Source organism: Cynocephalus volans, chromosome 6 (assembly GCF_027409185.1).
Source record: "Cynocephalus volans isolate mCynVol1 chromosome 6, mCynVol1.pri, whole genome shotgun sequence".
Lineage (NCBI taxonomy): Eukaryota > Metazoa > Chordata > Mammalia > Dermoptera > Cynocephalidae > Cynocephalus > Cynocephalus volans.
In genome coordinates, this window is record NC_084465.1 from 133,807,547 (window position 1) to 133,832,612 (window position 25,066).

The 25,066-nt window shown below is 45.2% G+C and overlaps 1 protein-coding gene across 3 annotated transcripts in view; it reads right to left on the reverse strand.

The window, feature by feature from the left end:
* Positions 1-25,066, reverse strand: part of FRMD4A (FERM domain containing 4A) — a 204,342-nt gene that overhangs the window by 19,009 nt on the left and 160,267 nt on the right. For all 3 annotated transcript variants that reach the window (XM_063099750.1, XM_063099752.1, XM_063099749.1), the window contains exons 14-17: positions 23,024-23,165; positions 9,646-9,779; positions 5,912-6,034; positions 2,244-2,472 (exon numbers count right to left, since the gene is read on the reverse strand). In XM_063099750.1, coding sequence (XP_062955820.1) covers positions 2,244-2,472; positions 5,912-6,034; positions 9,646-9,779; positions 23,024-23,165 — 628 coding nt within the window. The remainder of the gene's footprint in view (positions 1-2,243; positions 2,473-5,911; positions 6,035-9,645; positions 9,780-23,023; positions 23,166-25,066) is intronic.

Consider the following 25,066-nt stretch of genomic DNA (forward strand, 5'->3'; position numbering starts at 1 on the left):
TAAATACAGCGTGTTTCTCACCACCCCATAGCTTCCTCTCTGTGCTCAGAAAGAACCCATGAGATGTAATACAAATGCGGTTGGGCGTTTATTTTGACAGGTCCTGTCGGGGGGACACTAGCTTATCCTCCCCACCCTGACAGTGTTCCCCTGTCTTTGTGTATTTGGGCTCTTGTTTCTCAGGATGCTGTCGTGCAAGTAGCTTAACATCCAATAGAGAGGCTGCCCAGGCCTGGTTCAACCACATCATTGTCCCAGAAAAACTCAGGGCATGTACCGACTAAACCAGAGGAAGTCATCTGCTATTTATCGTACACATGCGAAACGAGGGTAGGGAACTTTGCTTCAGCAATGAATGGCTTCTCAATAAACGTCTTAAGTTATTAGTAGAGAAAACAAGCTTGCTAAATACAGACTCCAACTCTCCAAAGCTTATTTTTATAGATACCATTCAATTAACCAGGAGAACACACCCAAGAGGGAGACAGTAAAATAATCCTCCCTGTTTAACTACTGGGGAAACTGAGGTGTAGCCAGGGAGAGTGGTTTGTTTAAGGCTGCTGTGCACCCCAGGCAAAATTAGCAAAGGTCCCAGGTCTTTAGATTCCAGGTTTAGTGTTTTATTTCTTGAAATAAAAGTCATGCTAAGGAGGTAAGAAGAACCTTAATGACTCCTAACTCAAGTGGGGCCCTGTGATGAAAAGATCGTTTCAATAAGGCAGCACGCAGAGAAGGTATATTCTTGAGCAGTTAAAAAAATTGGCCATAGGCTTGGACACGAGGATTCATGAGCTGGTACAGATGAGGATTTAAAAACTGACTGTGTTGATAGTCCAAATAGAACAGCCCTCCCTTTGGAGGCCAAAAAGCAGGCTTTCCTGTGGCTGACCAGCAACATGTTCATCCCTGAGGCTGGGCTCTGTTAGCTCTGCTGGATGTTTCTGCAGTGGCAGGAAGCCCCGAGTGCCTTTGAGGGACAGAAGGAGGTCTCACAGGAGGCATAAGACAGACAAAGGCTGGCTGACAGCAGTGCTGCTAGGAAGTGAGGAAAAGTGACATGGTCTTGGCCAAGGACAACAGGGAAGGGTGGGTATGTCAGATTTCCTAGAGCAAAAGGATTTTTTAATGGTCTCTCTCTCTCTTTTAAAACTAAGAATTCACTTTATTTGTATTGCTTCATGGACTGTGAGCAACTGAGAGCACTGACCGTGGCATCCTGACATCTCCAGTAACTTTGCTTCCCTAGTGTGCCCACATTTTCAGGTTGCAGCTAAATATACATGGAACTGTAGAACAACAGCCATAATGTCAAATTTACCATTTTTAAGTGTCCAGTTTGGTGGCATTCAGCACATTCACACTGTTGTGCAACCGTCTTCTGTTTGGATAACGTTTTCATTTTCCCAAACTGAAACTCTGTACCCCTTAAGCAATAACTCCTCATTCGCCCCTCCCCCCAGCTCCTGCTAACCACGATCCTACTTTCTGTCTTCCTAGAGCAAATGTATTTTAAACATGCAAAGACTGGGAAAGAATACTTGAGATATGTATTTTCAAGAATTTGCTGACTTAGAAGAAAAGGATTCTAATGGTTTGGAGGGACTTGATGCTTGTTGGTGGTATTTCCTTCTAATGTTTACCAAAGATAATCACCCAAACTCCTAACCCCTGACATGAGCTCAGGGCTCTAGACTACTGGAGGGGGGGTGGTCCCATCCTCCCAAGATTCAGCTCTTGGGATAGGAGAAACCTGCAGATAGGGTCAGCCTGAGGGGGACAGAGGGTTGGCAGGGGCTGCTCCAGGACAGGAGGCCCTGCCACTGTGTACCCCGCCACCCACCTCTCCTTCTAGACTTGGGGAGGGATGGTCAGGAGAACGGCAGAGCCTGGGCTAGCCTGGGGCGAGGCTGGGCTAGCCCAGTCAACTCGGCTCAGTTCACGGTGAGGGCTGAGAAGAGTGTTAGCTCGTGGCTGCAGGTTCTCCCTGGGGGCAGTGATAGTGACAGTGACGGTCCGAGCTGCACAATCCTTTTCTTCTGTGGATGGAGTGCACTCGCTAGCTCTCACCTGTTATCAGGCCTTATTTGCTTCAAATTATGGGTGGACAAGTTAAGGCACAGGGTGCTTAAGTAGCTGCTTGGGTCATGCAGGGGGCTGGGCTTTAGGACCACCATGGGACTGGGTGTCTGGCTCCCCGAGACCCTCGAGTGGGAGTAGTGTGGGGCAGCTGGCTTGGCACTGACCGTCTATGATCAGCGAAGCCCTCTGGGTGGGTTTCTTCCCAGACTTGATGCGGTTCTCGTTGATCGCGTTTTCAATCTCCTGCAGCTTCTTCAGTGCGTTCAGATAAGAGGTTTTCCTTTGTTTCTTCAGTTTTTTGCTGACGTTGGGGTCACTGGCTAAGCGGCGGGCAGCCTCCGTAATCTGGGACTGAATGGCAAACTCCCGTTCCAGGCGTTCCAGCTCGGCTTCCTGTGGGGGGAGAGCCACGGCTTACACTTACTGGGGATGCTGAGCAGGGAGACGCCCATCCTCCCCACCGCCTGTCCCTGCCCCAAGATGAGCCCCCCTCCTTGGGGACACGCTTACCAGGAAATCGGCAGTCCCAGTGCCTAACCCCAACCATACTTGCCTGACCCCACAGTGGCAAGAGAGTGGCCCCATTCCTAACATCTCTGCCAGCCAAGGGCACACCCACTTTCCAGACCCGTGGCTGCTGTTCCTTTCTGGGGACAAGTGTTGGTCTGTACACTGGCACCATCATTAGGAAGCAGAGATCCCATGTTGCAGGGCTTGGGCTCACTGGCTCCATTTCTACTGTCCCAGCCAGGTTCACAAAGACAGAAGCTTTGTGGAAATTCAGAGGCCACTGGTTGTTACTTCCTTTTCATTCCAGGCATAGGGTGCAGCATTATTTTTAGAGCAGTCTTTCTGTCATTCTTTGCTGTGGGTGTGCCAACAGGGAGCTCACACATGTGCATGTCCCCCTGCCACATGACCTCTGTCCCACATATGTGTGCCCCTCATGTTGGGATGCATGCCCACTCACCAGTGTATCTTCTGGAGGCTCTTTTTGTGAGCTCCAGCTGTCCTTCCCACACCTGCCTATTCATGGGAGCTCTGCTCAGGCCACGATTGGGCCCTCCATGAGGCAGAGACCGTGGGTGGCGGTGGCCAGTTTCCTCCAGCTCCTCAGGTGAGCTTCAGGGTCTCCTTCCCCTGCTTTTGTGTAGCTCCCCTCCCCCAAATCCTTTCCTTTGGCCAAGAGGAGCAGATGGGTAAGTTTTCCCTCGTACATGGGCCTGGGTGACATGAAGCTGTGGCTGTTGGAAAGCCTGGTGGACCAGATATGATGACCAGATGGTGTGCCCACTGTGGGCCTCTGCAGAGCACCGGCTCCTCTGCAGCACGTGCATGTGCACCCGTGTGCACCACAGCTGAGGGGCAGGGGAGGAGGTGGCATGCGTGTGGGGATCTGGGGTGAATGCAGAATCCCTGCAAAGTGTCAGTCTGTCCCTTTTCCTATTTCCTATTCCCTAGTGAAACTCCTGGGTTCAAAGCTAGCTCCAAACAGCACCTTCTAACATTATGATTCTTAACTGCGGGCCACCTCCTATCTGGCCAGGCAGGGGCCAGCAGTCTGGGCAGCACCTGCAGGAGCTGCAGACTCTCTGCCTAATCCACACCCAATACCCCCATGACAAATGCACCAGAGGCTTCTTCAAAACAAGTAACAAGGGAGGCCTGGGGAGATTGCACATCTTCCCTTAGGCAATTCACAGTACAGGAGCTGGTCTGACCAGGTAGGAGGAGATCGCCCTGTTTGCTGGAGCCAACAGCTCTTCCTAGTTAGTGGCCCCAATAAAACATTCTTGCCTCTGGGCACAAAGCACCAGGCTGATTTTTCCATCAAGACAACGTTCTTAGCCTGATTCCACTTACTTTTCCACACTTTAAGCCCAAAGGGAGCAGGAACCAGGACAATGTGCTCCTGCCAAATCCTTCAAATGCTGGCCACACTGTTCTCTCAGAGGGAGAGGGATACTGAGAGGGACTCCTGCCCCGTGTCTTGGGAAAGGCAAGTCACCAAAGGATGAAGTCTGTTCTGTGAGTTTGGGCTCCACCGAGCAGCTGATCCCCAGCTGTTATGATAGCTCTGGCCCAAGACACTGACCTAGAGCTTTGTGGGAGCCCAGGACAAATTCTCACTGCCTAAGCTAAGTCCAAGGCAGAACGCCCTGTCTGTGCACGTGGCAGTCTGTCGTATGAACAGGGAAGCAAAGCGCATTTCCAGGAGAAACCAGAGCAGCAAGAGAGCCGAGGCAGAACTCTTCCTTCCCAGATGAACTCTTGAGTTCCAGCCGTGTCTGTGCTGTCTCCTCTTACCCATTTAGGGAAGAGAATATGTGGGACAAGTGAGGAAGACATAGAATTCTCAGGGGACTGGAGTCATCCTTTACTGAAAAGTGTGACAGGTACAGTGGGACTCTGGGAATCCCAATGCGGTGGAGGACTGCCCACTAAATGTGGGGTTGCTTTGTAAAGTTTAGTGCCGGGTCTCTGCCGAAGGAGAGGAGCTGAAGTTCTTAGGCAGGTCTGATCAACAGGTGGAAGTGAAAAATACTGAACCTGATGGTCTCCTAAATCCCACCCTCCTCACCCCTGGCTCCCACCCGCAGCCACTGTGCCCCGCATAACATTTCTTCTCCATGTCAAGCAACTAATGTTGGTCAAGTGTCAAGCAGGTGCCAGGTACCAGTTACGTGTTTTTCTTATATACTAGCTCATTTCATCCTAGTGACAACCCAAGGAAGTGAAGTAAAGGGTTGTGAACTTCATTTCACAGAAGAGGAAAAGTGCCTTGTTGAGCTTTAATTTAGGATGAAGCAGTCTGGTGTGCCTACCAGTCTCCTAGGGACCTGCAACTGCAGATCTCAGGAGATTTGTCCGGCACTTACATTGGCCCCAGGGCACTTGGGTCCCCTTTGAAATCACCCTCATGCTAACCCTACCGCAGGTGTTCCATGAGAACGTCTGTTTCCCTCAATCACTTTCTTAAAAGACTAAAAATACACAGTATTTCTTTTACCACTGGCTTTGAGACTTGACCTTTTAAGCCCTCTGTTCAGTAGCATGTTAATTAGTAACTTTACTCAGAATAAATTTGGGAAGACGAGGTCTGAAGGTATACCTGGCCTTTAATTTCTCTTAGTCTGAGGCTGGATACTTATTACCCAGCCAAGTCTTATTACCCAGACCCAAGTTCCAGCATCCCCCACCCCCAAATCTGAACTCTGTAGCCCCAGCCTCCATCTGTGTTCAGTCCAAAGAGGCTCAAAGTCACTCTTCCAAACACAGACAAGCAAAAGCAGGACAGACCAAGCATCTTGTTCATGTACTCGCAGCGATTCTAGCAGCCTGGTGAAGCTAAGACCACAGAGAGCAGGCTTGGCTGGTCTCTCCCAGACAGCAGCACCCTTGCACCTGTTGACATGGCCTAAGTCTTTCTTCCTTTTCGGTATTTTCCCACAGATCAGACATTAGGCTTGACACTCAGTAACAAAGGGCTGATTAAAAGATAGCACAAATCTTTCCATGAACTTTTGGAAGTACCCTCATACCTGAGTATTATTGGAATGTTCTCCCCAAGCTTAACTTAGCCGGTTGTGATAGGCCTATCGTGTTAGACAAATAGCTTCACAAGAAATCTAAATGCTCACTAATGCAACCAAACTAATCCAACTGAGGGGAACCACGTACCGACTAAGGAGTTCACTCGAGAAAGGTTAAAAGGAGAGATATTGGCATTGTGTTGAAATGAAGAAATTGTTACAGAAAACCTGGAAGCTCTAAGAAATGGGAAAATTGAGGATAATGCAAGAGAATCCAGCAACAGAATGGAAGGACGCACCTCTCCTTTGGGCAGGATTTTCTGCTCATCCAGCTTGAAGGCTGTCCCTATTCTTCTCCGAACAATGGGGGGCTCCTCCCCTGGATCCAGAGGATATTCAACTGGCAGTTTGCCTGTGAGCTCCTGTGCATGTGAAAAAGCATTTAGAGTGGGCATAAATCAGAGTAGGGCACATGCTGCTTTTCTAGGATGGAAACACGCACACACACACACTTCAATGCACAGACTCAACGCATAGATTAGAGACATTAACATTAAGCCCTATGCCTAAATAAGAGTTCATGAAATGAAATTTCATTTCTCTAACAATGTATGAGAGTAATGCTCTCTTACATAATAGATGCACGTCCAAAGCTTCTTGCAAAGTACATTTGTTGAGTAAATAAAGTTGTCATTGGCTTTCATTATAAAACCAGAGTTTCATTCACTCCTTTGTTAATATACTGAATGTCTGCTGCATGTCTGCCATGTGCCAGGCGAGGTCACAGCTGGTAAGGAGTGGTCAAAGCGAGTTCTCGGGTCTTTCTAGCTCCAAACCCTGTGCTCTTTCTAGAGTGTATCAAATATTCCCTCTCAGATATCTAAGTTTAGAATTTCTTTCCAGCGAGTTTTCTTAAGAGGAGTGGTATCTCTAGGACAAATCCCGGAAAAGTGCATTATTACATAATTTAGAAACTGAATATAGGTAATAATTATTGCACTCTGGCCAGATGCAAATAGGCTGCACTTAAAACACTAAACTATATACAAATAAGAGTTTTCGCAGAAAGTGAAAATTGAACCCATAATATTGATACGGCTACTAAAAAAAATCTGTTGTGCGTGTGTGTCTTGGCTTCTGGAAATCTATGGGTTGTGGGTACAATGACAGTGAATTCAGTTGACAGACCTCCACAGGGACAATGATTCTGGGCAAAGGCTGAGGATCCGAGGAATGATTCCGGGTTAAAATGAGGCTTTATATCAGTTTGTTCCATCTGGGCTGAACAGATATCAAGCTTGAGTCAGCAGCCAACCCACACTGCAGAGGCTGGTGTCAGCTGCAACAAGTCACTTCCAGAGACCAGAAAGAGCAGGGGCAGCCACTGTGTGTCTCCAACGACAGAGGGGCACTTCCAGACAAAGCCCAGTGCTGGGTTTCTAGCCCCAAAGCAACACAAATGCTGCATAGAGACTCAGGGGGCTGCTCTGATAAGGAAATGCCCACAAGTTTCTTCTCAGGAACACCCATCGTCCACATAGAAAGCTTTTGTGCAGGGCAGCCCAGTCCTGAGTGTCCAAGTAGTGGGAAAACCCAAATTGTGGGAGGGTGATTCTGGTCCCTTCTCCTGCACTGCTGTGTGCCGAGTGCACGGGGGTGGTCACGTGTGTGCATATGTGTGTGCATACGTGTGTGTATACGTGTGTGTGCCTGTGAGCACACACACACTCACCCCGTCTCCTGAGCCTCTTTCCTTCTGTGTTCAGATACCCCGGAAATGACCCCTTGGACTTTTTATTCCTCAATGTAAGCATTTCAGAGCACAATGGCCAACTGTTTGAGTATTCAACACTCTGCAATTTTCTTCCCTATTTCTTTTTTTCTTTTTTAAAAAAAATATGGTTTAAATGTCTCCAAAGTAGTTATGTGTTTATTCTGCAACTTTATTTTATCTGCTTCCCTGAAAGTCTGCCTATAAATAACACAACCTATTGAGGGTTTTATATTGTGAAGACTTTTTTTTTTTTAAACCTTGAAACTTATAAAAAAGAGGGAAAAGTTGTTAAAAATTGCCATGGATTTATAACTCTAAAGTGTTTGTGGTTTTAAACCGTATTTAAAAAATGAGGCTGCTGAACTTTCACTATCCGCTTGAAGGTATCTGAGTCAAGGGCTTGATTCTCCAGATATTTCATCTGAATTCACATGTAACCAGAGCTGTGAGGTGAAGCAGTCATTTAATGCTCAGTTGTGGGGGCCTTGGCTTGGTTGCTCGCTAGATTCTGCCAAATGCCCACACTACCTCATTCTGGCCAAGGGGTCAAATAGTGTTTCTTGTTAGTCTGAGCTGAGGGGAGAGATATATGTGAGTGGCACAGAGTTAGCGAGACGACTTCTCCAATCCCTTTAGTATAGATGAACAAGAGACTGTGATGGGACTAATACTAAGAAAATGAGCACGGGAGAAATCTGCCTGCAGCTGCTTCTCATTGCTTCTCCTAACGCTCACGTTATGTTTTCTGGTGTCAAAAGTATAAGAAGTGGGACCTTTTGTTTTCCTCCTTTTGCTTTATTTTTTAAGAGACAGTGAGACTTTCTAATGCATGCTAACCTTGCCCTGACACGTTTCTGACATTTTCTAATGTTGGTTCCCTGCTAGGCTTAGGGAATTTTCCTTTATTAAAAGCAAAACAAGGCTTTACAAATTATTAAAGGCAGACACCAAAACCCATATTTTTTCAATGCTTCAAGCATATTCTTTATACAAATGTTGCTAGTATTAACAGTATCACACAGCGCACTCCCCAGCCAGACCAATTACTTTCCTAAGATTTGCAATGGATTTGTGCTAATGTGGTTCTGCTTTGAGCGGGCTCCGGTTTAAATCAATCCAGACCATAATTAAGCCAAGTTGAAATGTAATGTGATCTCGTTCTATGGGCCCTTGTTTCATTCTTCCTGCTGCAAGGCATTATTATTTGGGGGAGGGGAATATGTTTCTTTTACTTAGTTTGGGACCCTCTTTATATTTCCCATTCTGAACTGTTTACCAACCAGCTCTCTGTAATGTTAAGTGGAGCACGATTTCTCTCCAGAGAGCTCCGCCACATTATGTCATGTGCAAGCACACGCACATGTGTGAACACACATATGTACAGTAATATGAATTACAATAAAAACAAAGTCTCCAAACATTTCTAACAAAGAGTCGTGGAATAAACAGAATAAGGTGGAAGTGACCATTTAAATAAATATAGACAGTGGTTTACAGCAGCCTCTTTACCCCCATGAAAATTGAGACCAGTGTATACCCAGGCTCAAGGAAGCATTGCTTTACACAATATTTAAACATACCACTAGACCAAGACTTCATTTCTTTTTTTTTTTGGCCACTGGCTGGTACGGGGAACCAAACCCTTGACCTTGGTGTTATAAGGCCACACTCTAATCAACTGAGCTAACCAGCCAGCCCAGATTTCATTTTAAAACTTAAGAGAGTTAAAGAAATACCAGACCACGAGGTTTAAAGGGGATTATACATTAAATGAAATCTTGGTTTCCTTATTAACTTCCAATGATGCTTCTTAGTATGATACCCAAAGACAAATTTGAAATATCCTTGAGAGAAACAAAAGCTACCACAACAATAAATGTAGGCACGAAATCGTGGGAAGTTGATGGTGAGCCATTCCATTCATGAGGTAAAATCACATGAGGCAGGGCTTTATAAACTGTGGTGTACTGTGCTAGTATAAGGGACTTTCATTATGACTGGTCACTGGGCCTCTCGTGGGGTCCCATTTAGGATTTTGCCAGCACAATCTTTAACAGGTTTCACAGTGTTTCATCCACACCTGCTAATTCTCTTTCTGACAAAGCACTAGAGATCTGGGCATTTCCAACATTTGTGAGAGATCTCACCACCCTGGTAGGCTCTCTGGATAATCCCCACCCTTGCTTTTTGTCAACACATTAAGATTGATAATGTCACAGGCAACATGGACTTCCCCGGGATGAGACAGTGAGTGCTTACAGCTTCTCGGAGACAGAGTTTCTTCAACTCCTCCAGCCTCTGGCGCAGAGCTTCTTCCAGAGCTTCCTGCCGGGATTTCAAGGCGGCCAGCATGTCTTTCTTGGCTGACTGAGAGCTATCTGATTCCTGAGAACCTGCCAATAAACAGTGGGGTTATTAGGCCAGCTGACAGGGGGACACACATCTGGACTACTGATGAATTTAACTGGAGCCAATGCAGTGGATATGGGGTTTACCCCAGGAATCAAGGGAGTGTGAAATAAAACAGGTGCTCAGAGTTCCAAGGGTGAGGAGCGAATTCCAGCACCACATGGGATGTATGGCTGGTCGGAAGGACAGGGGGGTAAATGGACACTCCTGCAAAAGCAGTTTATCTTTCTTGATTATCTTAAGATATGTCACATACTCATTTGAATTTCACTAGCATTTTTAATAGACTTTACACAAGCCAGCAGTTTTAATACGTATTTTTAATTTTCTTTTGCCCATTTAAAAATGCTTATTTATTTTTGTTTCATGCAAAGATATGTATATTTATCATAAAAAATTTGAAAATGGAGACAGTTGTAAAAATAGCCCATAGACTAGTCATCCGGAAATAACCCCTGTTAGGCATTTTCTTTTGACCGTTTTAAGACATACATTCAAAAAGTAAAATGAAAAATTTATTGTGTTTTTTTTTAAACTTAATATTGTATCTTGAATAAATTCCATCCTAATAAAAGTTATACATATTTTTACATGCTTTCCTGGAGAGACTATCTGCATGATGGCTCGAACAGCAGGCTGCTAGGAAACTTTTGCAAAAGGCAAACTGTGAACCAAACAAAAAGAAAATAAGCTAAAATGCCAACTGGAGGAATTAGGTTAGATCAAAAGAATAATTTCTAGGCTGCAATGTTTGGATTCTGAAATAGGTTTCCTGCAGTGAAGCCATTCTACTTTCTGACCTTGGAAAAGGCACATTGACTCCCTGGAAAAGGAAAGGCTGTATAGGCTGGTGATTAGTTTTTTTCTCTTGCCCGTAGTGAGCAGAAGTGTTAGAAACAGACAGGCATTACTGGGTGGTCATTCAAGGGGCTCAGCCCATGCTGTTGACCACAGTGCCAAACAGCCTCAAATACCTGAAAGACTAATCTAATTAAAGCTGTGCAAAATCTCTACAGTGGAAATCATCACACTCTGCTGAGAAAAATTAAAGACCTAAATAAATAGAGAGACACCGTGGGCATGGATTGGAAACTTGATGATGTAAATGTGTCAATTCTCCATAAATTAAACAATAGAATCAATGTAATCCCAATAAAAATACAAGCAGGATTTTTGGCGGGAGAGAGTAGGAACTGTATTTCCATAGGAAACAACTGAATTTTTGGGTTATTCAGTGAATGCATGAGAGATTTGAGAATATCCAAACAGAATTCCCAGAGTCAATGGTTCTGTTTCTTCCAGTGGTAAAGAAGGCATCTCAGAATCAGAAGGCTAGAAAGAACTTCTATGCTTTTGCATCAAACAGCAAACCATAAATATACAACTCTACTCTTTAAAGTCTGTCGGCAGGAAAGCCCCCATTCCCTCAATCGCCATGCACCTAGGTTCCTAAAACCCTCATAGTCAAGAACTCTCAATGTACATTCTGAACTCTGTCTTAGGCTGTGTTCTTCCCCCCCCCCCCACCATTCAGTTGAGCTTGAATTAGAGAATATCTATCACTGCAGGAACGAGCTCTCTTCATGCCTCCACAGCAGCTAATAAATAGCAGCTTGAATGAACAAACAATGTTATCAGTTACATCCTTGGGTGCTATGATTAAATTGTATCTCATCTCAGTAAAAAAAGTCTAGTATCTGTAAGCTGTTACTTTCTAGAACCTTCCTTCCAAGCTTTGAATCATGTTTGCAGCTCTTTCCTGGATTTTGACACGCTTCAGTTGCAGGTTTCCAAATTCAATAGCAAACTCAAATGAAAGCTTGATCCTTCCAGTGCCTCATGGTTCTCATATACTAAATCCATATGGGATCATACTCATGCAATAATATCACCACTGGATATTATTGCAGGCTCCCCTTTTTGAAATGGTTCAGGTTTTCCACCTTCATAAGTCAATTACCCTGTGCTTATCAGTATTAAACTATCTCCAGTCTACATCCATCTAATGCAACATGGCTAAATCACTTTGAATCTTAATCTGGTTCTCTTAGTAATAGTCGCCAACGACAGTTGAAGACACAGGAAAATTTAATGAGGTACTCTCTGTTCCATCATCTAAAGAATTAATAAGAATGTAAAACAATACTGGAAAGAAGTCAGCCTTTAGATTTAAAAAACAGGCCTGGGGAAACCTGGGTCCAAAAAGACTAGAGGATTTCTAGCTCAAGTGAAAAATTCTTTGTTTTCCCCTCACCCCTGCCTAACCTCTCAATAGGAAATGGTGATTTATTAAGTCAAATCTAAGAATTAACTATGTTGAAGAATGGCAAAAATCACAACAATATGAAACTCTGGGAGGTAAAGCACACACAATTTTTGTTTGATTGGGTCTCTAGTTATGGGATTAGCTAAGATTTGGCCTTGAGTTACAGGGCTCATTAATACTACCTAAATTATTGCTATTTATAATAATTAGCCTAAATACTAAGCCCACATAAGACATGCAAGATAGTCTTGGCAGGCTGGATGGCCCAACAGTCCCTCTCTGCATCTGGCACCACTAACGCTGGCTGGCTCAGTCTCACACCTTCAGCCTGGAAATTGCTCCAGGAGGAATGTGGTGTCTGAGTGCTAAGTCATATCCCTGCAAAGTAACTGAGCCAGATGGCCCTGGACATGTGATTTCCATTTTAGAGGTTAAAGCTGTGTAGGGGGTAAACCAGATCTGGGTTTGATGCAGTCTACTCTTGATGTGTGATCTTGGCAAGTTACCTGCCCTCCTTAATTCATTGTAAAGACTAAATGAGATAATGCATATACAGTATTTAGTACTGTGCCTGGAATGGGGAAACCCTCAATCTAGGGTAGATTTAGCATGAGTGCACGCGCACACACACACACGTTCACCCCCTAGTAGAATTAGAAAGAGTGAAATGATTGAAACTGCCTCCTCACTGTTACTCAAGGAGGTACTGGTCAAAGAAAAGATCGTCACTATGCAATTCAGTTTAAGACTTGGGCTCCTAAGCTCACTTTTAGAAAAGAGCAATTTAGGTCTAGGCAGTGTTTACAAATTATGTTTCTGGAGCCACTGGGTTTGCAGATGTGCCTTTGGGGCTGCTGTGGATGAAAGTGGGAACAGGTTCTAGGAGGTACAATGGGCCTGGTGTCCTCCACTCCATACTCCTCAAGCTGGAGCAGCTCCGCGTTAACCTGTTTTGGCGGTTTGGGTTGTCATATTGCATATTGCATATTGAAAAGAGGTTCCCACTGGCTTTTCTTCTTTAAAGGAAATCCACTGTTTTAGGGCAAGGGATCTGAGTTCTCATGGCTCTCAGTTTCAGAGCTGGGGTGATGTGAGCCTGTAGGCTGTTACCTGCAACTAGGCAGACACGGCCACGAAGAGGAGAGGCGGCCAATGCTCAGTAACATGGACACCCCAGTACCAATCCCACAGAGAGAAGCTCAAAGGGACAGGATGGGGTGCCTGCCCTGCTCTGGGATGCTGACCAGGCTTTCCCTCCTCCACAGGTGCCCGCTAGGCATGCCCTGAAGTATCCGGTTGGTTGGCTCTGAAAAGTGAGAAGGAAAGAAACCAGCAAGATAGGCAGAAATCAGGAGGCACAGATTCACTCTTTGGCTGGCCAACTTCATCTGCTCAGGTGACAGAGCAACTCCAGGAAGAGCCTCAGGGCTCAGGTCAACGGGAGGGTCACAGAGAAAGGTTCATGAGCATATAGAAAATGACTTCAGACACAGGAATAATTCCAAATCAGCACCTGGACTTGGGGAATGGAATGGAAGCTCTTAGTTCCTATGATTTATCCATTCCCAGTTATTTGAACACATATGAGGGTGCTTCAAAAAGTTTGGGGAAAAATACAATTGAAAGATAATATAAACCTTTCCATGAAATTTTTGAAGTACCCTCATACATGCCTTTGCACATGCAAGACTTCTCCAAGGTTATGTTTAGCTCCTTAGAAATTTAAAAAGAATGTAAATTTGCTATCTTTGAGAGGCGCAGTGACTGGTAGGAAAGACACCTGGATTTTCATCACACATCTGCTATTAAATGGCATAAGGCCTTGGGTTACTAGCCTCCTGGAGCCATCATGTCCCCAACAATAAAGTGACCAATTGGCCAATCTCCTGGATTCCTCCAAACTTGAAGAATCTATTACTTAATAAACAAGCTAGGTAGTTCCCTCTTGCTGCTAGCAGTCTTTTTTTACAACTTTTATAAAAGAAACCTTTTACACAGTACAATCTCCCCTCCTTTCTTTACCATCCCAACCGTAGGAAAACCCAGCATTCTGCCAACTCTGTCCTCATTTCAGTTACTGCTCTAGCCACCCTCGGGTTGGAAGGGCATGTCTACTTACCAACCAGAGCCTACAGGATTTACTTCTTCATCTTATCAACAGACCAAAGCAAATATTTGTCATCTTGAATGCTAAACAGAGTTTAATCTGAGCTGCCATTGGGATTAATGAAGTAGAAAGATGGATGGAACCTCTTTACTGTACCTAGAAGAGCAAGATTTAAAAATTTATAGATTGAAAAAAAGCAGTAGCCAAAGGCTACTTGGAAAGGGCTGTGCAAGGATGAGGAGTTGGTAAAGAGTCAAAGGAAAAACAGGTGATTTGAATAGTTTTGAAAGGTACATGTAACGTGTGAATATATACATTAAACTTTCTAGGAATATCAAAGTTTATAGGAAAGAGTGTTCTGAATATTCTTTGGAAAACACAAACTGGTATTGCAGTGTCCTAAAGCAGATGCCCACAGCCCAGCAGTTTAGAGTTACCAGGTCTGGGTGTATGTTTCAGCCTTGCTATCAAGGAGCTGCAGGGACTTGGGAAGGTTACATAACCTCTCCAAGTTTCAGTTTCCTCCCCTATAAAATGAGAATGAAAACAGAACTTTTTCAAAAGTTGGGAGAATTAAAAGGGAGAATGCTTGGAAGATGTTTAGAAGAGAGCTCAGGACATACTAAGTGCTACATGAATATTAGTTATTATTTTTTATTAAAGAGTGTTCTCAATCCTTGTTAGGAGTTGGCACCCCATTCTAGAAAGCCCCATACTGTAGAAGAGGAAGAGCATTTAGTGGACAAGCAAGCAGACACATTTAAAGAGCATTTTGTGCAGTGCTGGTAGATGCCCCTCTGTGGCCCTGTCAATTAGGGAAGCTCAGGAGAAGGGAAAGGAAACAGATTTTTATAGAACTGCTATGCAGGAGCTCTCTACACACCACACTTCATTCAGTCCTCACAGAACCATTACCCCATTTTTGCAGAGGAGGTCACAGGGGTGTGAGGAGGCAGAGCTGGGATTCTACCTCGGCTCTGGTCTGTTTTGTCCCCTTGAATGGAAACTCCATGAGGGTGGGAACTTTCTGTCTTGGTCACTATGGGGTTGCCACAGTAAACACAGTATAGGATGCAATCATCTCGGCCCTCCAAGCCTAGGCTCTTTCCATAGGACTGCACGGATCAAAATGCAGAAGGAAGCAGGAGATGGAGCCCGGCGACTCCAAAACAGAAGTCTCACGTGTAAGGTGAGGTGGGGGAGACAGGTACCGTGGACATGCTTATAGGAGAGCTGAAAGATGAGCCGAGCCTCAAGAATAAGAGGGGCATAGTTGCCACAGAAGGGGGAATCCACATCCTGGGAGCCAACTGGGTAATCAACCTGGATTGCAGGTGATCCCCTCTAGTTGGGTTTTTTTCTCTCCAAGGAAGTTAAACCTCCCTCTGTTTTACTGCCAGGAAAACAGAGTGTCCGATCAGTTTAAACATTTCCTCCCAGCTATTGCCCAGTAAGCATCTATTTGAATGATACTAGATTGAAAACATAATCTGGCCCATGTGGAAGAGAAAAAGAGCCGACCGTAAAGAGGACAGTTCTTATCCAAACACTGCCAGAGAGAGATTGAGTTATTCGCTTAATGTCAGAAAGTCATTTGCAGGGAGTGTTCGGCAATCTTTTAAGTGAACTACCCAATGCTATGGATGTTATTGGAGACCGTGGAGACACTGTCTCTATCACTACTGGTTTTCCATTTTCCAGCTGGGGAACTCCGCACCTCAGGCCCATGGGCAGCAGGATGTGGGGAGGACACCCGAGGAAACTGCAAACACACGGAAGGATATCCTTCCTCACTCAGCTGCTCTCCAGAATTTGCTCCAATCATTCAAAAGAGCCTGGGCGACTCAGCACCGGACGGGAGTGCGCATCCTGCTTAGAGGACGTTGTCCGGACGGTGGCTCATCTGTTTTTACACAGACAGAATACTGGTGACCAGCCACTGATTTCAGAGACAGAAGAGGTACTTTCCTCTCTGGAAGAAAGGGAAGATTTGAAACAAACAGTGTCCCCAAGAAGAAAGAAATCTGTTATCCTAAAAATAAAGGAAGGAAATGACAATCTGTCTGTTTAGGTCTTTAGGAAAAGAAACCACAACAATAAAGAAGGCATATTCCCAGCAGATCTGTAAAAGCTACAAGGAAAAGCTTTGGCAGACACCCCAGGAACAAAAATGAAGAAAAGGTTTGAACTCTTCTTTATGATAAAGAGATATTTAGTTCCCTGACAACTCCTCAGTAATGGATTCCTTACAAAAAAGATGTCCTAGGAGACCATGTGATATAATGCCACATTGCAGATTGCAGAATAAATGTGTTATCTCTAGGGACCGCCTCAGAGAATTAAATGTGATGTTGAACATGAAAAATGCATGCTTGGAAAACTTTTCATCAGGCTTAGAAATTTTAGAAATAAAATAGTTCACTTCAGAGAGTATTGAAATTGAAGCTCTTTGAAAAGCAAGCACCTTTTGATGATAGCTGTGTGTGTGTGGGGGGGTGTCTCTGGATAGCTTTACCTTCTGGCTACATTTCATGGCTCAGTGGCACTTTCACGGCTGAAGAGTACATATGTAACTTAAGAGACAGACAGACAGAGAGAGAGAGAGAGAGAGAGAGAGAGAGAGAGAGAGAGAGAGAGAGAGAGAGAGAGAGAGAAGGAGGGAGAGAAAGAAAAAGAGAGAATTGAACAATTAAAAAAAATTAGCAGCCTCTGGTAAAATATCTAGCTGAAACTATTGTTTGTGAATAACTCATATAGTTTCCACACTTAGACTGTGAAATGAGGGAACTGATTTTTCGGGTTCCAGGATTGTTATTCTATTGCAGTCTTGAAGTTTGGAAATTAATTGTCAATATCAATGATCCCAGCAAAGGGGTACTCAAACAGAGGGCTGGCCTAAATGGAACAGAGAAATGCCTAGGAGAGGTGATAGCGATATTTCTTTTTCAGTGTTTAAAATTTCAATTGGAAAGATATCCATTTACATTACACATTGTCATTCTGTCCTGGCTCTCTTAGCAAATATTCCTTAACTAGTAACACCCCAGGGCATAAATATAGCAGTATAAATGAACTTATTTGGTTTTTTTTTCTTCCCAAAATAAGAGCAGAAAGGGATAACTATTCTGTCTCTTCAATTTTGATTCAGGCCAGTCCTGCGCAAATAAGTTCAGAAACATTCATTCCACAGACAGAGATTTTGCAGTGCTCCTGGTTACACAGTCCAGCACAAACAAACCCTGGCAGATCTGACTCCTTTGGCTGAGACTGCTGGGCTGTGCCCATGGGCAGAACAGAGGTTATGAACAAAATGAAGGCTCCTGGAATCCTGCTCATCATTAGACCTAAAAGGAGAGGCGACAGGCAGCTCTAATGGAGAACTTTAAAAGGCCAGAGAGAGATACAGGAAGGAGATAGAGTCAGGGCAAAAAAAGAAGGGATAAAGACAAAAGACAAAGCAAAAAAGAAACCATTGTGATTTATACCAGCGTAAGGCAGTGAATTTTGAGCTGATTGTAGCTATGACCACAAAGCTGGCAGCTGCCTATCAGATCACCTCTCTGTCCGGAGCGATGGCAGATAGCTGGCATCTTCATTGTTACATTAGTTATTAATAAACGTTCTAACAATGGAAGGAAATGCTAGCATTCAGAGAACGAGAATGTGTGAATAGTTGAGTAATGCATGTGGACAGATCCCAGGCAGTCCTAGGACCTGTGCTTAGCACAACATGTTTTCTTCCAGAGTAGAATGTGTCAGAGCTGGGGTAAAATAGCAGACTGCAAGTTTTGTATAATTTTTAGTTTTTTAAACCAAAGATCCATCATGGATTCTTCACAATCCTGCTGATCCCATTAAAGATGACTCGATTGACACCTCATTAATCACACAAACAAATTTCTATTTATAAACACACCATGTCGTTTTGTTTTGCAGAGAATGAGTAGTTGAGGCCCCTATATTTCCACTCAAGGAGTCTCATCATTCCATTTAAGAAAGGATGCATAGTAACATTTTTTGTTTGGGTGGTTAATGCAATAAGCCACAGGCCCTGCAGAACACCGGCTATTTCCTAATCTGGTTTATGCCATTTTCTTTAAATAGCCTGAGAGCAAAAACATATCTCTCTTGGACCCTGGATCCCACTGATGTGAGAATTGTTCTGTGATGGAAAATCCCCCAAACAATGCTTGGAACCAATCTGAGACTCTCTCCCACTTTCGGACAAGCTATGAAAAGGCCATGTGTCTTCAGCTACAGTGACAAATGCATCTGCTGTTTTTGTTTTGTTTTGTTATTTGCTTTTTTTTTTTCTCCCCTGCAGTCTTTCCTGGGATTTCAAGTAGTGGGGGAAGGGAAGGGAGGAATAAACCCTTTGAAGTTCCCACAAAAAGGATTTTGGAGCCTTTTCCCCCACCCCCACCATGAAACATCTTAACCAAATGGTTTGCATTCATAGCTGTCCTCTCAAACTGTATCTGAATCTTCTGAAAATGTGTTTCATGAAGCACATATACACAAAGGCAATGGACAGAGGCATCTACAAGTTTGGAGAAAATAATGTAGGTTCTTACAGGCTGAATAAAATGTCCCCTGCTGACTCACCTCCAGTGGTCAGTGAGCAGGTTTACTGAGCTCCCGCACAAATGGAGTTAGGATCCAGGTCCCATAACCTTCCTCAGATCTGAATGCCACACAGTGCTGTATCAGGAGGTAAGAGTTTGATTCCTTTGATTCCAACATGGGCTGACAGCTCTGGCTAAGATAATACACAACCTCTAAGGTTCTCCCCTAGGACACAGTTCTACAGGTCTCAGTACAACAGGATTCAGGGTGTCCTGGCCCTAAGTCTTTAGAAATCATTTCAAGTATGTTGACCTTCTCTTTTTGAAATGCTAGCCCATGGCTCAGGGCATTAGTAAGTGTGAACTTCTGACTTCTTCCATAGTTATCAATGACGTTTCTTTAGCATCTGGAGCCTCAGATACCAAGTACTGGACTTCAGTAATTTTAAAAGCAATTATGTACCCTTAAATAGGAAAACCACCTTCAAAGTTATGGCAGCTTGGAAATATTTTATCTCCATATTACATCAATAAACAGTATGCAAAGTCATTGCAGAGAGATGCTACAACTTTTTTAATGCTGTGTATAATAATGCTCCTAGCATAGATAGGAGCTAGAAAAAGTGTTTGTGTCATATTACAGTGCTGTTGCACGGCTCAGTACACCACCATTTGGGTCTAGAGAAGGGAAGGAGGACACATGAAAGATCACAAGGATGGACACTATTGCAGTACAAGGATGATTTGATATGATTAACCTTTAAAGGTCTAATACCAGTATGACAAAGGGTTACAGCACAATTTGAGGGAAAATGTTGGTGGCAGGTCATATGAGAGTTCTTAGCAAGGCCCAAAGATACCACATTCAGGGAACATGGAGGATTCCTAAAGTACAGCACATGCAGGAGTCTTACTAGTATTCTTCAAAATTTAATTTCAGTAACTGTGTATTGAGCACCTACTGGGTGTCAGTCTCTGGTCCACGGTTAGAAGAAAGGATTTTCAGATGGTGACTAGTTTCTCAAAAAGCTTTAAAGGAACTAGACACCATCTAATAAGGGGTGAAGGAGAGAAAGCAGTTTACCAAATTGGATACTGGGTTACATGTACCCCAATTTCCAAATTTAAGAATATAAGGTCTGGAGAGTGTAATAAGAGTGTTTAATATCAGGGCTGTCCTGGAATAGCAAGCCTGTGAGCTTGTCCTATCTGTGGGGGCATAGGACAGGCAAGAGGACAGAAAGGACACAAAAGAAAAGGGTGGGAGACTGGCCAGCCGCCTTGACATTCAGGCCCACAGCAAGATCTCAGCATTGTGGGGGATGTGAACTCGCCCCTTCTGCGGAGACTACCACCGCCTGTCTCAGGTCAAAGGTTCCTCCTCCCAGTGCAAGAGAGGACAGAGGGCAGCTGTCAGCAGGCCTGGCGAGAGTGAGGACAAGCTCTGTGGATCCTAGGAATTCCTGCTTTTAGTGATGGAATGCTCTGGAATGCTTCCTGTTTGTGGTCTTTCCCGCCATTGTCTGGACTGTCGCTCCTAAATCATGGGGGTGGGGGTGGGGCATCCAAGGAGCTTAACCTTGGCATTAAAGGATGTTTTTCAGGCTCAGACTTGCAGGTCTGGGAAGGGTTTGACATGCTCTGAGACGAGTCATGGGGCCCTCTCCTCACCCATGTTTCTTCTTGCCTAGCTATGTGGCAGCAGAAAGGGCTGAAGGATTTAGAGGTGACCACTGGAGCCAGTCTGCAAGTGACCTGGGCTCCTTCTATTACCTCCTAAACATCTTAGCCTGGGACCCCATCACCAAATTATTAAACATTTGAAATTCACTTTAATATCTTGGGATACAGATGCATAGACAAAGGGTCTTCAAAAAGTTCCTGGAAAGATTAGTTTTATCTTTTAATTCTATTTTTCCACAGACTTTTTGAAGTACCCTTGTATATTAGGTATAGATTCAACGAGAAGGTTGTCTTGGGATTTATCTTCTAGTCCACCAGATTGATTATTAATATCAACCTGATGGCAGTAGTGGAGATCTCTAGTCTTGAAGATGCTTGGATTTCACTTCTGATGGTTCCATGACGCCAGTTTCATCTCAGGAGGTTTGGGACTCCTGTTCACAACCTCATCTATAGCTGCTGTTAGTTTATTGCATTTGACTCCCTGGATGTTGCCAGATATGGGTGGCCCATGCAGATGGAACAGGACCCAGGCTTAAAATACCTGGGTTCCGTGATCTTGGACCATACCCCCACCTCATGGTTTTGTTTCTTTAGCAGGAGTGACCTTCAAGTATAGTTCCTGAACCAGCAGCAGCAGCAGCAGCAGCAGCAGCAGCAGCAGCAGCAGCAGCAGCAGCAGCAGCAGCAGCAGCAGCAGCAGCAGCAGCAGCAGCAGCAGCAGCAGCAGCAGCAGCAGCAGCAGCAGCAGCAGCAGCAGCAGCAGCAGCAGCAGCAGCAGCATTACTTGCAACTTGTTAGAGATGTAAATTCTCAGACTCACCCCAGACCAACAGAACCAGAAACCCCGGGGGATGAGGAGGCCCACCATCTGTTCGAACACGCCCTCCACATGGTTCTGATACATGCTTAAGTTTGAAGAATCCATGCTGGAGTCCAGCTGGATTCCCTGTGACTAGGCAAGGAGGCAGGTGGGCTGACAGATCCAGGCTCCAATCTGAGACTCTGGGCTTTAACAGGGGTTGAGAAGAACCACTGTATGTTGTGTCTAAATACAAACAAGCTGTTGGCCCTGGCACTGTCCTCTGCACCCAGCAAGAGACTGGGAGTGGCATTTTCTCTGATAGAAGATAACATTCTCTACAGTCTTCACTGCAAACTCCTAAGCCTGAAGAATCTGAGGCAGAGAGAGGTTTCTAGTGAACCCCGTGTTGATCTGGCAGAGGCAGATGCAGGTTTTACAGAGCCTGAGCTTATATAATTTGGGGGGCTCTACTTAAGAAAAACAATACAAAATGCACTAGGATCGCAGATTTTATAAGACAGCGTGACCATGTGACCTCCAGTGAATGGCCCTGGACTTAAGCTCTGCTCGCCACGCGGTAAATCTGCCTCTCAGTTCAGGAAGGGCGTCCATCCTCTCCCCAGTCCTTTCGTGGTGAACTTGTTCCTGGCTATGAGTGGATCACGCAAGCCCAGAAGCTAACCAGACAATTTTTAGCTCCTCTTCCTCTCTGGTCTCTTCCTTTTTTATTTGTTGTTGTTTATATAGTTATATAAATTACCCTGGAAGCTGAGGAAGGGTAATGACTTCTCTTCTCGCTATATTTTCCTGGCTCAGAGGCAAGGTGACGTGGCTCCACTAGTCAATCAGGCTTTTCTCATGTGGCCTGGGGAGTGACCTCCAATTGTTACACTTTTCTAATATTTCCAAACCATTTCTGCCTCCCTCTCTCCCCTCCTTCCCCAAACCCACTTCTCTTCCTGCATTTCAGCAAATGACTCCAATGCTCCAATGGCTCGGAGCCTTCTGTCCCTCCCAACATCTAATGACAAAATGGCTTGCCCAAGGCTCACAGAAGCAGACATGGAACTAGATCTTCTGACTCTCAGTCTCAAAAGGCACTTAACCACTACTCTACTCTCTAATGGTTGCCAGGGTTAGGGAGGGGATGGGGGGGGGAGAAGGGATGGACTAACGAGTTCAAACTATGCTATCTGCCCTAAGCGAATCATTGTGCATCTACCCTAAGTGAATCATTCTACAGTATATGCATGTATTGAAACAGCTCACTGCACACCACAAAAATAAATATAAATAAAATTGGGAAAAAAGAACCCCCACCAAAAGAACCCAAAAGGTGCTTAATCAAGACACCACATCCTATGACAGCAAGTTTCTCCTTTCCTACATGAGCATGAGAATTCTACACTTTTTAAAGTCCTGAGATGTCTACCTGGGAATAGAACAGAGAGTCTCTCAGCACCACGACCCTGAACTTGAGCCCTTCCTTCGTATAACCCCTCTTTCTGCCCTTGGAGGTGACATTCCTCACAGTTAGCCACGGGCATTCCGGAAGGCTCTCAGGGGTACTCGCAGAGGCTTAGGTGTGACCGACAGTCCTTCCCACACTGTGTGGTTCTGCGGGCTCTCCCCCCCAACCCCCCTTGATGCTTTTGAGCAGTTTTCTCAGATTCCCATCTGGCTCCAAACCTTGATCTGGAAACCAGGGCCAGCTGCTGGCCAGCAGGACAAGCTGCCTGCTGTCCCCGCCTCCCCAGGGCTGTGCTGGGGTCGCACCACCATCAGGACTGCTGTCCCCCCACCTGAGGACAGCAGGCTGCCGCTGCTGCCACTGATGAGCTTCCCTTTGCTGCCCATGTTGGCCAGCTTCGAGGTCTTCAGTGTCCCCGTCTCGGTCAGGTCAATGGCGATCTCACTCAGACTCCGAGCCGCATGGATTTTGGACTGGAATGGAAAGAAAAGCAGGTTACAGAGGGGAGGTTCACCTGCGAGACAGAGCAGGAGCCACTTGCCTGCTCGTCCTCCTTAATCCAGCAAACCGACTTACCTCCCCGACTTGCAGCATTGTTATGTTTGTGTCCTTGGCCTGATCATTAGTCACTGAAACTCTGTGAAGGAGCAGAGGTGGCTCGAGTATACACAAATGATGGACTTGTTTCACCTATGGATTCTGAGCCTGATTTTAGGACAGTTATTTAATCTCACTGAGCCTCATTACCCCCAAGTATAAAACAGGGAGACACCACCTCCCACCCAGGGTCTGGTTAGGGTCAGAGGAGGGATGGCGTTCCCTCTTGTCCCCTGTCCTGTCCTCCCCTTTCTTTTCTGCCTGGCACACAGCTCTCAACAAACAGCTGTGATTATCATTATTATGTGCTTAAGCAAGGAGGAAAGAATCATTTTCAGCTCTCTGAATGACATGAGATATGTGACATAAATTCACAAAGTTTCAATAAATACTAAAATGATTTAACCTCCTTAGATTGCCAGCCATCTGTCCACGGAAAGTGCAGATGATGAAGTTATGATACTCTAGACCTGCAGTCACAGTGTGTGCAGGTAAGAGCTTCTGGAACAACTGCTCATTTGGATACTTGGGGCTCACCAAAAAGTGTTTGACACGGCGCTTTGTTTCTGGTCCGCTTCCTACGTGCACGTGCTGAGGTCTTCAGAGTATGGTTCAAACACCACTCCATTTAGGCCACACGTTAATTGGCCAGATTTGGCTGATAGTCACAGCAGGTTAGAAGAATTAGAAAAGGGTTCTGTAGTCACAGTTACATTCCTAAAAGTAATTGTTCTTAGTCAAGCTATCTGCTCTGTTTACCCGCTTCTGTAAGGGAAAATGTGTTCGCTTTTCCTGCACGTGTGTCTGACGTTTGTTTTTTTTTCTTCTTCTTCAGGAAGTCAGTTTTCTGAGAGAGTGCTTCAGGCTACACCATGAACTTCATGAAGACAACTACAAGGCATGGTAGAACCCACACATCTGCCCATCTGTCCGTCTTTCCGTAGCCATTGGCTGTAGTACACACAGGGACGGAGCTAGGTAAGACTCACAACTGGGGTGTCCAGTCACTTAATGGAGGTCCCCCCAGGCCTGTGTGACAGGGTCTTCCCCGCACACAGCAGAAGGCTGGGGAGGGCCTGTAGGCTGCTGCCAGCCCGCCTTGGCTCACAGGCTCCCTTCTCTGCCCAGGTGCCCTGGGCTGCCCAGCAAAGGCATGGGAGCCCTGGTGGCTCTGTCTTTCCTCTGCCCTTGATGTTGCTGTCACCACCGGTGAATTAGGATGACTTCCGATTGCTGTGCACTTTCCTCGTGTTAACAGTAAGAAAGTCTGTGGGCCAGAGGACACGCCGAGAAGTTCTGCTTGATTTGTTGACCTTGCACGAACTGTCTCCTCCTCCTCCTCTCTGTCCTGTGGTTCCTTCCTTGACTATGTCTCCTGTCTAACCTCAGCTTCTTCCAGGTCGACTTCCCCTGGTTAGGGTTTCCTTGCTCATACAACAATCCTGGCTGCTGGGCCCTGGCAGGATTTTGGCTACCAGCAGAACGCAGGCAAGGCTTTTTATTTCATCCTGACGTGGCATATCAGTAGCGCGCATCTGCTTCTGCTTTACGCTCCAAGTGAGCACGGCGAGCAGAAACCATGACTTCTTTTCTTTCAGCATTACTTTTACCAAGACCCATGTTTTCATCAAAAGGAGCCCACGCTTAAACAGTTATGCAGTAATAACTCATGAAGACCCAGACCAAGTCAGGACAGTGGTGAAGGGTCCGAGCTCTGAAGTTAGAAAGACCTGGATTAAAATCTCGGCTCTTCCCAGTTAAACATGGTTGGATCTTG